The sequence below is a fragment of the Drosophila pseudoobscura genome, chromosome X, assembly GCF_009870125.1.
Source record: "Drosophila pseudoobscura strain MV-25-SWS-2005 chromosome X, UCI_Dpse_MV25, whole genome shotgun sequence".
NCBI lineage: Eukaryota > Metazoa > Arthropoda > Insecta > Diptera > Drosophilidae > Drosophila > Drosophila pseudoobscura.
In genome coordinates, this window is record NC_046683.1 from 67456163 (window position 1) to 67468727 (window position 12565).

Sequence of the window (12565 nt, forward strand, 5' to 3'; positions counted from 1 at the left end):
TTTTTGTTGTTTTTTTTTTTTAATTTTAATTTTTCATATACATCTATCAATTTTTTTCGGTTTTTGCTCGCTGTACTATATATACCATAAAATATATAGCGAAGAATGTTCTCTGTAAATAGTTGTAGTCGCGCACTAATAGAAATGCATACATATAGTATACTATCTTTTACAACTGATATATGTAAACTATGCTCGTATATATCTTCCGAAAACGAAACGACTATGAAGCCAATTTCTTGATTATTTTGTAGGAATTTATCCATGTTAACTTTTGAGAGGATGCAGACAGCCAGAAAGAGAGAAAGCAACAATAGGTGATGCTACTACTACTAAAAACTACAACAACAAATCAACAAGAACAACAACAACAATAGTAAACTACAACAGCAACAACAACAACAAAAGCATCAAATAGAGTTTAACACACGCATACACGCACACACACACGGACACACACAGCAGCTGTAATTTCGCAAAATGTTTAGTCAAAGAAAATCATTTTGGAAGGAAGTGAAGGAAAGGCAGCTCCCCAAGCACACACACACACACACACACATACACATACACATAAATACAGGTGCAGGTGCAGAAGGGAAAACTGATGGGGAAATTTGTGTAAAGTAAGCGGCTTATCTTATTAAAAGTACAACTACTGTATCTGTGTGGCCTGTGCGTGTGTGTGTGTGTGTGTGTGTGTTGGGGCAAACATTTATGATGTGCAATTAGCGGAGAGCAGTGGCGGGTCAGTGGCTTACTGACCAAACTGCACTACCGAAAAGTCAGTTGCAGAGAAATGAGAAATGGGCATGGGATTTTGTGCAGTGAAATTCCCCAAAACGGACAGGACTTATACGAAATATGTATGTACGTATGTCTGGTTGGCTATAAGGGGGAGTTTCAACTGTATATACATATAGCGAATGGATGGATGTTGATGGGAATAGAGAGGGAATAGCAGTTGAAGAACACTGAAACAATATTTAAAACTATACTATAAATACATATACATATATGGATATGATACTTACTACAGACATATATACATAACTGGATTATACAGAGGCAGCAAATGTGAAAAGTACGCACGCACACGCACACAGATACACCGAAACACCGAAACAAACATACAGACACACACACACCCAAACAGACACAGAATATATATTATAGAGAATAACGGAATACAACAAAATTGCATACATATATATGATATATAGGGTATCTACAATATATGGTAGCTAAGAGAAAAGAAGAGAAGAGAAGATAAGATGGCAGGGCAGCGATCGAAGATTAAAGACATAATATTATGCATAAATTAATTTATATAAATATATACATACAATATATAAAAAAAATATATATACATATATATAACTGTAACTGTAAACTGGTATACTGTTACACACAGACAGACATACACATACAGCGATACAAAGCAAAAACAGAGGAATGGGAAAATGGCGTAAGGAAATGAATTAGCAAAGTAGACGACGGACAAAGTCACAGCAAAAACTACGCACACACACACACACACACACACACACACACACACACACACACACACACACACGAACACACACGCAACCCACAAACACAGAAGAGAGAGAGAGAGAGCGCCGCCTCTCTCTGATCTAAGCACTACTTGCGAAAATGGAAAAACTGAACGAAAAACAAACCCAAACCTTAGTCTAAACGAAAAAAAAATAAACAATATAAATATATATATAAATATACATATACATATAAATATACTAATAAAAATGCAAGAGAGATGCAAATGTTAGATCTAGTTACATAAGCCAAGCAAAAAGTGAACTAAAAAACGACGATGAAGAGAAAGAAGAAAAAAAGAAAGAAAAAGAAGAAAGAAACAAAAAAAAAACAAATACACTATACAATAAAGATATTAAAAATATGATGCGAAAAACATACACAAAACGCTCACATATACCATATACATATGTATGGATGTATGTATGTATGTATGCGAGACATATACATGTATACTCGTATAGAGAGACTATTCAAAAGCTAAACTCAAAGCTCTAGCAAAATGGAAAAACAAAAACAAAAAGCGATAAGTAAATAGTTAAAGAATAAATACAAAAAACAAAAACAAACTCAAGCAATACATTGACACTCATAGGTGTGTGTTACACAAGAATATAGTTAAATATATATATATATATGTATATATACATATATGTATATATATATATATATAAAACGAAGAATATATAATAATTGAACAGCAATTTATAATAAAAGAATGAAATCTAATGTACGTCAAGAAAAAATGCGAAATCTGCAAGAATGTTGTTTTACGAGTATCATCTCTGTTTTTTCTACCGTACTTACAATACATACCCCGAAGTAAACGTAAAACATTCTGTTGTATCTACATATTGTATTGTTATAATGATAATGATGATGAATCAAAAACAGGAATATCTGAGTGTTTGTTAACCCAAAAAAAATTGTTTAAATACGAATCTGAATGGGCAACATTTGCGGGGGCAGACTGTAATGTTGTAGTGTGCTAGTGTCCTGACCGGGTCGGAGGAGGAGGGCAGCGGCGGCTGCGACTGGAGATTGGAGATTGGCGAGCGAGAATTCCATTCAAAATTGGTGCATAATTTGGCTGAAATTTGAAATAAATATTCATATTATATATATACTCGTACGTGTATGCCTTATTGAACGAAACAAAACAAAGAAAAATTATTTGCCCCATTGTAAAGAAAAGAACATAATAAACGAGAACCCAGAGGTTTCAAAAATACCTGCTAAACAACAGAGGTCGCCGGGGAGTCGCCACAGAAACCAGCCACCGGCGCACCAGAATATCATAGAAAAGCCCCTACCTCCAAAAAGTCAGTCCACCGCACACTGCCACGCTGCCGCCGCAAATGCAAAACTGCAATTTGGATTCAACAAATTGTTGAGAAATTTTTACTAAATTGTTAAATAGTTAAATACAAAACGAAACATTTTTAAATCGAATCGTAACAATAATTAGGAATCACACGATGGAAAACGAAAGCTAACCCAAACAAAATGTAACGAAATGGAAAGCAATAATTCAGAAGACAGGCTCTAGTTAAAAACTACTCGTATAGAAAGTCGAAGAAGCAACATAGAAACCACCAAGCAGGAGACCAGAAGGATATATAGTATGTATATGTCAGTCAATAGGGATTTTATTTAGTTGGAGAAGAGCGTTCGCCCGCACAACAAATGAAACTATACGATACGATACCAATACAAAACCGATACCGATACTCAAGTCGAATACGAGAATAGGTTCTTCGAGTGGGGGGGTAGGGGTGGGGGGGAGGGGGAGGAGGAGGAGGAGGAGAGGTTCCCCATTGCTGGAGTTGGTTTTGTGGCAGAACGAACTGTATTGAACTGAACTGAACTGAAGAACTGGACGGACGGAGAACCATAATACAACTCATACCTTGTTTGGCGTTCCGTTCCAATGTTTTACGTTTGGTTCACCATCCCAGCAATATGTTATCTTCCGCAGACTAATCGTTCAAGATCAGATCATAACTAAAGTAAATCCAAGGCATAACTTAAGTATATACGTGATATTTTGAAAAAGCGAAAATTCATAAATTGTTTAGGTTTAAAACAATATTAAAATATATTATATATACAGATATATATATATATATATATATATATATAGAAAAAAACATAATGATTAAATTAATTAAACAAACGAATGAATGAACATTTTTGCTGACAGAAGAAAAAAACAAACACAACAAAAGAGAAGAGAAGAAAGAAGTGGAGATGAAAGGAAATGTTTGTAAACTCAATTTATTGTATGACTTGAATGAAGGTACACGGAAGACAGAGACAGAGACAGAGACAGGAAGGAACGAAAAGAAAGTAAAGAAAGGGAGAAAGAGAAGGCGAAGGCAGTTCTTAAGTTTTTACTGAGCAGCAAGAAGAGCAGCAGAGAGCAGATTGTCCCATCGTAAAAATCTATTTAGTTTATATATAGTGAATATTTATATTATATATACATACATATATGTATATCTAGATATATATACATATATATATATATTGAAATGAACAAATGGCAAACAAAAATAGCAATTAGAAAGAACATAGAAGGAAAACAAAAGGAAAAACGTGAAAGCAAGAAGAAATATATATATACATATATATATCATAGCGCAAAGAATAATATTTATATATTTTAATGAATGAAACGAAAGATCAACTGATTAAGTGCAGCTCAACTAAAGAGCATCAAACACCACACCATACCACAGCACACCACACATGTTTTTAGACTAAGTACCTACCTACCTAAATGAATTCAGCAATTATACATACATATGATATATGAGAGATCCTGCGAGGCGATGATAGGATGGGGAAAGTGTCGGAAAAGGAATCAAGGATTGCGAATGATTGTTTTTACTACTTACGATAGATATAATCCCAGATACTATCCCCATGATCATCACACAAGAGGAATAAAACAAACAGAAAAGTAAAAATATGTAACCACACCACAAAAACACACACACATACTACCTATATACCTATATATAGATGAGAAGGGAGAAAAGAGAACGCATAAATAGCAATAACAATAAAGCAACAGCTACTTAATAATTTTAGCAAAATGCAAACACACAAAAAAAAACAAAAAACAAAAATATGAGAAGAAAATACTAAAATTGCAAAAAAAAAAAACACTTTGGTTTGCTTTTATTCGCTTTTTGGTTGGTCCTTATGCTTTTTTCAGTTTGTTGAATCCAGCGAGTTCGAGTGTCCCTACCCCTACCCTCCTGACTCATGTAAAGCACCCTACCCCCAAATATACAAATATCCTCCTCAGAAAACCATCCACCACCAATGATGGCGCCGCAGCAGCAGCAGCAACAGCAGCAGCAACAGCAGCAGCAACAGCAGCAGCAGCAGCAGATTCAACAGCAGCAGCAACAGCAGCAGCAGATTCAACAGCAACAGCAGCAGCCGATGCTGCTGCCACAGCAGCCATCGACCTCCAACTGGATGGAGTTGGACGATCTCAATGTGAACAACTGCGGGTCGAAGATTTAGAGTGGACGTTTGTGCGGGTGATCGGATAAAACAGAAAGCAATCAACAACAATATAAAAATTATCTAAATCAAAACTCAAAACTCTTAAGTCAAAACTCAAAGGAAACAATAAGGAAACACCTCGAGTAGAGCTGCGTGTCGTTGAAGAAAGAGATGAACCTGCATCCGGAATTGACTCCAGAACGGAACACAGAACAGAAGACTTTCAACGAGAACGATCACCGAACACAACGAACAGCCGCATCAACACCTACACAAAATTTTGTGTTCTGTAATTACCCATTCGACCGAACCACCCAACCAACCATCCCACCCTACAACAACTACAACCTAGTTTTTAGTTTTGTTTTTTTTGTTTTTTTGTTTCAAATTATTTATTTGTTTGTTTTTATCACAATTTGATATATGGACTGCAGCTGGGGCAGAGAAAGAGTTAGAGTTAATGAAAGATCAGATCCAGAGAGGGTACCCGTAGTCGTGGGTATAAGAAATACAATAACAACGTCGTTTCCCCAACGCCGCACACATAACAGTCTTTCGAACCCAAATGAATAACCGAAGCATATCCAATACTTCCTTCAAAATTGAGGACTTTCAAACGTCCCCTGTGAGCACATTCCATATACCATATGCTACATATCACATAAGCAGACTTCTTATCCACCCGATGATGATCTGAGCTCTCGCAACGTTACACTTCCACCTCTAGCTCTACTTCCAGCTGCACAGAACCCAAATCTCTCAATCACAATTTACATTAGCATTCCAAAAATGTTTTGGGCTCCAGGGCTCCACTTAGCGTGTGTTCCGATTTATAATATTATCGATAAATCAATGGTTTCTTTGGGTTACCTTATGGTTGTCTCTTCCAGTTATCCTTGCCAAATTTTCAACCTTCCTTGAATCAATTAGTTTCTTCTTTAGTGTATGTTTAAAATCTGAGCAAATTTAGAATCCTTACGCTATCCATGTCTCTTGTCATCAGACAGTAAATAAAAATGAGCCCAAAACAAACAAAAAAAAAAAACGAGTTATGATTTCCTTACTTTTGCGTTCGTTGATTTATTTACTTATTGATTAGACGTGTAGTGTAGCATACTTTACAGATGCTTCCAAATACCTGCAAAAGAAAATGCAAAAAGCAACGAATCTTTCAGTAGCATGACACAGACGTGAGCACAGCAGACGCTTGAAGATGCTTCAATATGCTGATATGAAATAGTTGAATTAAACGGTTGTGTCAAATTAGCTCTAATTAATCTCGATGTCAGATGATCAGAAGGCGGCGGCAATGGCAGCTTACCTAGAATTGGACATGTCTAAAATCTCTAAATGTAGTTCAATTATAATTGGTTTGCTAACTTCTATGCATCTCTCAACTACCGTGTGTGTATCTTTAATCTTTACGTGTGCGATCGCGATCGTGGAGAAGAAACAACCAAGAACAAAAACTAATTATAATCTATAAAAAAAAGCATACAAATACATACACCTAGATGATATATACAACAATATACATATATATATATATATGTATATATGTATACTTAAATGTACAAGAACAATATCTCAATGGCGTCTCAATACAAAAACCGAAACCAAATTACAAGAATATTTACGAGCAGAGCAGAGAAGAATTAATACCAAAAGGGTTATGTAAAACAAAAAGAACATTTTTACATAAGAAAAATGCATTTTTTAACAAAAGTCTACGTGTGAATTGAATAAAACCTTATATTATATGTGTATACACGCATATATATACATATATATATATTACATACATATATATACATTTTATTAAAATATATATATATATATATATATATATATATATGTTTATGTAACGTCGAGCAGCAATTTTTTATAACAAGAAGCGGCCCTGCAGCAACGGCAACGCCAATGGGAATAAGACGGAAGCGGAAGCGGGTGCGGAAGCTGAAGCGGAAATAGAGCAACCCTGCCCCAAGTGCGTCCTTGGAAAAGCGCCTGCATGTGCATGTGCTCTGCCTACTGTACACCGTGTGTGTGCGTTAAAACGTTTTTGAAGTAAAATTTAATTTACACAAGACTGACGCTAAAAATATAACTAAGAATATTAAAAGTGTACTAACCGTTTACGAATTTTTCAAATGCCGCACACGGAGTACTGCTGGAGGGCGGAGGGGCATCGGACATCAAAGAACGAAGAACGGGCGGGCGTACGAACGGATTGGGCAGTCAGCAGGGGACGGGAGGAGCGCCGATTTGTATATGGTTATATTACATTGTACTTAATAAATGGAAAACCTGAGATATATATTATATATATTTATATTTACAATAAAAAAAAAAACAAAACGTAAAACACAAAAATATAAACTATGAAAAATCCGTAAAAAAAATATATATATATATATATATAAAAGTAACTTAAAGCAAAATTAATGGTAAATAACAAAATATACAGTGTTATTTTTATTTTTATGATATTGTACTTACATTAGTGAATAAAATTAACGGCGCAGCAATAATAAGAAGAAAAAATAATTTAGCAGACAGAAACAAAAATAGACAGAAAAATATCCAGAATAATATGTGATGTGTGATCGATTGATGATTGTTGATTGATGAATATTGTATAAAGCAAAAGCACAAAATAATGAATGAAAGTGTCCCATTACAATCCCTAAAGCAATACGAAAAGACGAGTGTTATAGATATTATTTTGGGATTCAAGCAGCATAGAAGATCATACAAAAATTAGTTTCAGAAAATATAAATAGATTTGGTAGGTGGATGTCTCTGCGGAGAGGACGAGCCTAGAAGATACAATAAACGTGCAACGAAATCTTTTAGATTATACAAGGAATAACCTTAATCCACATATAGGTGCATTCATCAGAGCTGTACTCCACTCCAACCGATATACATATAACGATTTATGGGATTGGATTACTCGTTTTTAGTGATGCATAAATGTTTGTTCGTTAGTTCAGTTGAGGTTGACATTCCCCCGAGCCCAAGTCACCACAACCATAACCACCACCACCAAATCTTTTTTGGATCATTGTTGTCAGCAAAAGAGTTTTTCGAACATACTTTATACAATGCAAAAGCATAACCAATTTCTAGAGCGAGATTTCGATCCGATCTGTATGTATAGGCAAAACATGGCAAATGGTGAAAAGCAAGAACAAACAATGACGGTTTTTCTATCAATGTTGAAATGACAGCGAGTGTTTAGGAAATATTTAACCATATATACAACATATATAAGGTATTGTATTGTATTGTATTGTATTTTATTGTAGCTAAAATGGTTTCATGTAAACGAAATTGTTGAGTATTTTTAGTCAAGAGACAGAGTCGATGTAAACCACATACAACCATAACCACACATAGACACAACAGAAACACCAAACACACAACTGAAGAATTTACAACAATTGTCAGATATTTTAAGGAATTTTCCTGGAAATTCTCTTTGGTACACATTCTTTTCGGTTACACATTTGTTTTTGTCTTCAAATTTATACTTTTGCGCAGAATTTCGTTGATTGCCTTCTGCTGACAAAACTGTGTCCATTAAGCTCCCGTTCCATTGATTTGATTTTGCCATTATCCCCAAAATCCAAAAACCAAAAACCCCCCTCTAAGATATAAACAAAACGAAAAATATGCCGAAATTCTGTTGCAAAATATACATGCATACTCGTACATATATAGTACATATGTCTGAATGTGTGTAAAATTATCTAAATTGAATCAAAGTGCATTTCAAGTGCTGCACATTGTGAGAATCTGTGCTGAAGCTGAAGGATGAAACAGGAGACAGGAGATAGGAGTCATTGTGTGCTTGCCACAAGATACACGTCTGTAGAGATACCAAAACCGATACCGATATAGACCGCGATATATAGATACCGATACACCTACATATTTTAAGCCAATTAAAGCGCCCACATGACCGAGGGATAAGAATTAAAAATATGTATAGCAACAAAAAGAAAATAGCAAAAGATTAGCTGAAGGGTAATGCAAAATACTCGCGAATACTAGAGAAATTATACTTTTTAGCTAAAACTTAAATGGAAAACTAACAAAAATGTATCCAAATTCTTCCGTAAATGAAAAAAAAAAAACATTTCTAGCGAAACAATTTACCATACATAAGAGTCTATATATACATATAAAGTATACTATACACTATACTGAGCAGCATAATAGTAGAGTCGAAGTCAAGGAAATACGTAAAACATATGAAACACACAAAAACACGAACGAACCCCCAAACAACCCAAACAACCCAAACCCCGAACCCAAACAACACAAATGAATTACAGATCAAGCAAACGACAAATGATATCAGCCAGAAGCATAACGGAGAGAGAGTGAGGGCATAGAAAGAGGAAGCTATAATTGGAAGAAAGAGACAGAAAGACAGTTAGTTATAGTGACAGAATCGAACTACTGATCTCTAAAGTGTGTTCTATGCTTTAAAGAGAGAAGGAGAGAGGGGGATGGAGATGCAAAAGTATTACAATTTTGAGCTGCAATATTTTTTAATCAAAAAACAAAACATGACGAGAAGGTTTAATGAAAGTAAAATAAAAACAAAGATAATAATTAATATATATTTTTCTCTTTTGAGATAAACGAAAAACGAAAACTTTTTTTGATGTGAATTGAGTTAGGAAAACCTATATATTAAAAAAAAAAACAAAACAAAAAAAAAAGACGAGATCATAAACAGTAAAACATATTCCGAAAAGTATAAAAAAAAGAAACCAAAGCTATAGCTAAAGAAATGCACAAAGTTTTGTGTGTATTTTTTTTCGGTTTTATTCATGTGTGTAAAACTTCCGTGTGAACAAAAAACAAAGACAAAGAAACCCAAAAACAAAACTACACTACACTACAAAAGCAAAGCCAGACACTAAGCCCAACTGAAATTGTCAAATATGAATAATATATATAAAGTCTATATGGAATATATATTTAGATAACAATATATATATATACATATATATTATATACATATGTACATGTGTGCAAATTATTCAAATCCATCAAAATACGATGCAGATAAGGAAAATGAAAACAAAAAAGTCTCTATATATTTAGTAAATTATAACGAAAGAAAGAAAAATGAATACGTAGTACAACGGCAAGCGAAGTAAAAAGTATAAAGCAAAACAAAACATATAAGAGATCTAAATTCGGAAAAAACAAAAAACGGAAAAATGGAAAATGAAAAAAAAAAAAAATGAAATGAAGAATAGCATAAAAAAATAATTATTTATAAAGGCTGTAATTTTAAGTAAAGAACAACCCGATAAATATAACACGGCATAATGAAAAGGGAAAACCAAACGAAAAGCGAAACAAAATTTAACGTAAACATATTTCACCCACAAGCAAATTATATTAACTAAAATCTGAATGGAAGGACGAGAGGAATACTATAAAACTTAAGTACGAACGATATCTAAAACGAAATTATAAACCTAAATGAAAAAGTATATAAAATAATTACATACAAAACGAAAACAAAAAACAAAACAAAGTAAAAAATAAACTTAAAAGCAACCAAACACAAAAAAAAACAAATAAATTATATATACATATACGAGAACTCAATGTATGTAATAAATATAAAACTAAATAAATAAAATATTTAAAAAATGGAATAAACCCGAACATTACCGTATTTTAATATGAATAAACAAAACAAAAAAGAAGCTGCTGCTGCCGATCAGACCATGGATTGATGTCACGCGATGACGCACCTGACAGACCGACCCCGGACCCGACCCCTCCCGAGACTTTGACCAAGAAAAACATCATATGGGGTGAGGGGTGGGGGGTTTTATTATCTACAAGCTATAATGCATTTTATTTAATCTTTGTTATTTTTGTAATGCCAAGGTACATGAATAGTCGTAGCCACGCGGCGCCGCCAGCCTCTGGGGGAGACGTCGCACTGCGATTCTGGGTTTTGCTCTACTTCCAGAGACGCTACGTGCCGGCTCGGCTTAGTTTACAATTACGAGTACTACACTCACGATTGCGTTTATCGCTTTACAATACTACACACAATAAATACATTAAGTGCACAATGAACAAAAAAAAATAAAATTCTATGAATATTTTGAAGTGTGTGTCGTCTGTCCACACATTAGGAACATGTCAGGGCCGGAACTAAGAGCTCCCTCTACTTGCTGATGAAGCTGTGATTGTGGTTCTGCATCCTTACACTTTTCGGGGCCAGCTGCTTGCGGTCGAATTCGAAGTTCTTGTGGGTCTTCACCATGCGGGGATTGGGTCCAGCAGAGGCCCTCCAGTACACCGTTTGCATGGCATTCCGTCCGGCAATGTAGCGAGAAGTGGAACTGACCAGATGAGGCAATTTATTGGACGCAGACATTCTGACCGATGGATTGATGGAGTTGATGGCGTTGTTCCTTGTGGCAGCTATCACAGTTGGTATATAGAGTAAACTCTATATATGACTTTGGGTTGGGTTTGACGGGTTGTACTGGCTCTCCGCTCTCCGCTTTGTTTAATTCATTGGCGCGCACGATTCGTTTCTGTGTCTCTAGTCGGTTGTGGGTCCAGTATTTATAGGCGCCTAGAATGCCGCTTGTTATCTGCCATTTGTGTGTTTTCGGCATTAGCTGCTAAATACGAGTAGTGTCTGGCGGTCTTATCAGCTGTGCTGTTCGCTCAGATGATGATACTGCTGTTAAAAGGGTTGTTAATTGATTAGCTTATGGCCCAGAGTCACCCAGAGCCACCCACCCGGACAGACGGGCACTAGTGCGATGCAACGAAATGCAACTGCGACGCATTTTCCTAGAAGGTCTGTTGTTTACCTGACGGGCCAAGTACAAGTGGGGCTGGATTGTTTCCTCTTTGTTCTGGTTAAATCCAAAGTTTCGATCTCGTAAGAGTACTTCCCATATGAAGCTCAAAGTCCAAAGAGAAATACTGCACAATCATATACCCTATGCACCCTAATGACGTAAATCGTTGAATTGACACATTTTTTGCACAGCTCTCATGGCAAAAATGTACCTACTATATATTTACAATATATATTCGTGCTATATTCGTACGCAAACACATCCTGCCGGCTGGATTATGCACTTTAAGATATATTCCATCCATTTTTGTGCTTGAGCTTGTAGAGGCCCCAGCTCTGTAAAGTACTTACCTAGCATGAGCTCTCGACGTGTGCATGGTCTTCTTATCAGCCTGCTTTCAAAACAAAAAACGTCAGGCATCGGCGACTCCCCTTCTATGAGTCTATGACTGCAATCAGGCGTTGTAAAATCCATCAAAAAGCGTGCGCTCGAAATTCGTTAAATAACAATAACAGACGATATGATAATGATGATCGCATCGCATCGCACTCAAAGTTCAAGTTCAATTACAGAACTCCCAGCGGGAGGGGACCCAATACAAGCTTATCAACCTCTGCCACGTT

General features: G+C 35.5%; 2 protein-coding genes across 13 annotated transcripts in view; one reads left to right on the top strand and one right to left on the bottom strand.

The window, feature by feature from the left end:
- The window catches only part of bol (boule homolog, RNA binding protein), a 32904-nt gene extending 26345 nt beyond the window's left edge, over positions 1-6559 (top strand). For 9 of the 12 annotated variants that reach the window (XM_033384549.1, XM_033384545.1, XM_033384547.1 and 6 more), the window contains exon 8: positions 4871-6559. In XM_033384549.1, the coding sequence (XP_033240440.1) occupies positions 4871-5094 (224 nt within the window). In that variant the 3' untranslated portion in view covers positions 5095-6559. Of the gene's footprint in view, positions 1-254; positions 3087-4870 lie in introns of those variants that run through there. The other 3 variants (XM_033384553.1, XM_033384552.1, XM_033384555.1) reach the window with 1 other exon arrangement.
- Positions 6560-10929: 4370 nt separating this feature from the next.
- Positions 10930-11681, bottom strand: LOC4814012 (uncharacterized). The gene has a single exon (XM_001354131.4). The coding sequence runs from the start codon at positions 11501-11503 to the stop codon at positions 11291-11293; it is 213 nt and encodes a 70-aa protein (XP_001354167.2). The 5' UTR covers positions 11504-11681; the 3' UTR covers positions 10930-11290.
- Between the last annotated feature and the right edge of the window lie 884 nt (positions 11682-12565).

What these genes read in the sequence shown, in the direction of transcription:
- LOC4814012 (XM_001354131.4), bottom strand. Translation starts at nt 11,503, where the DNA reads ATGTCTGCGTCCAATAAATTGCCTCATCTGGTCAGTTCCACTTCTCGC.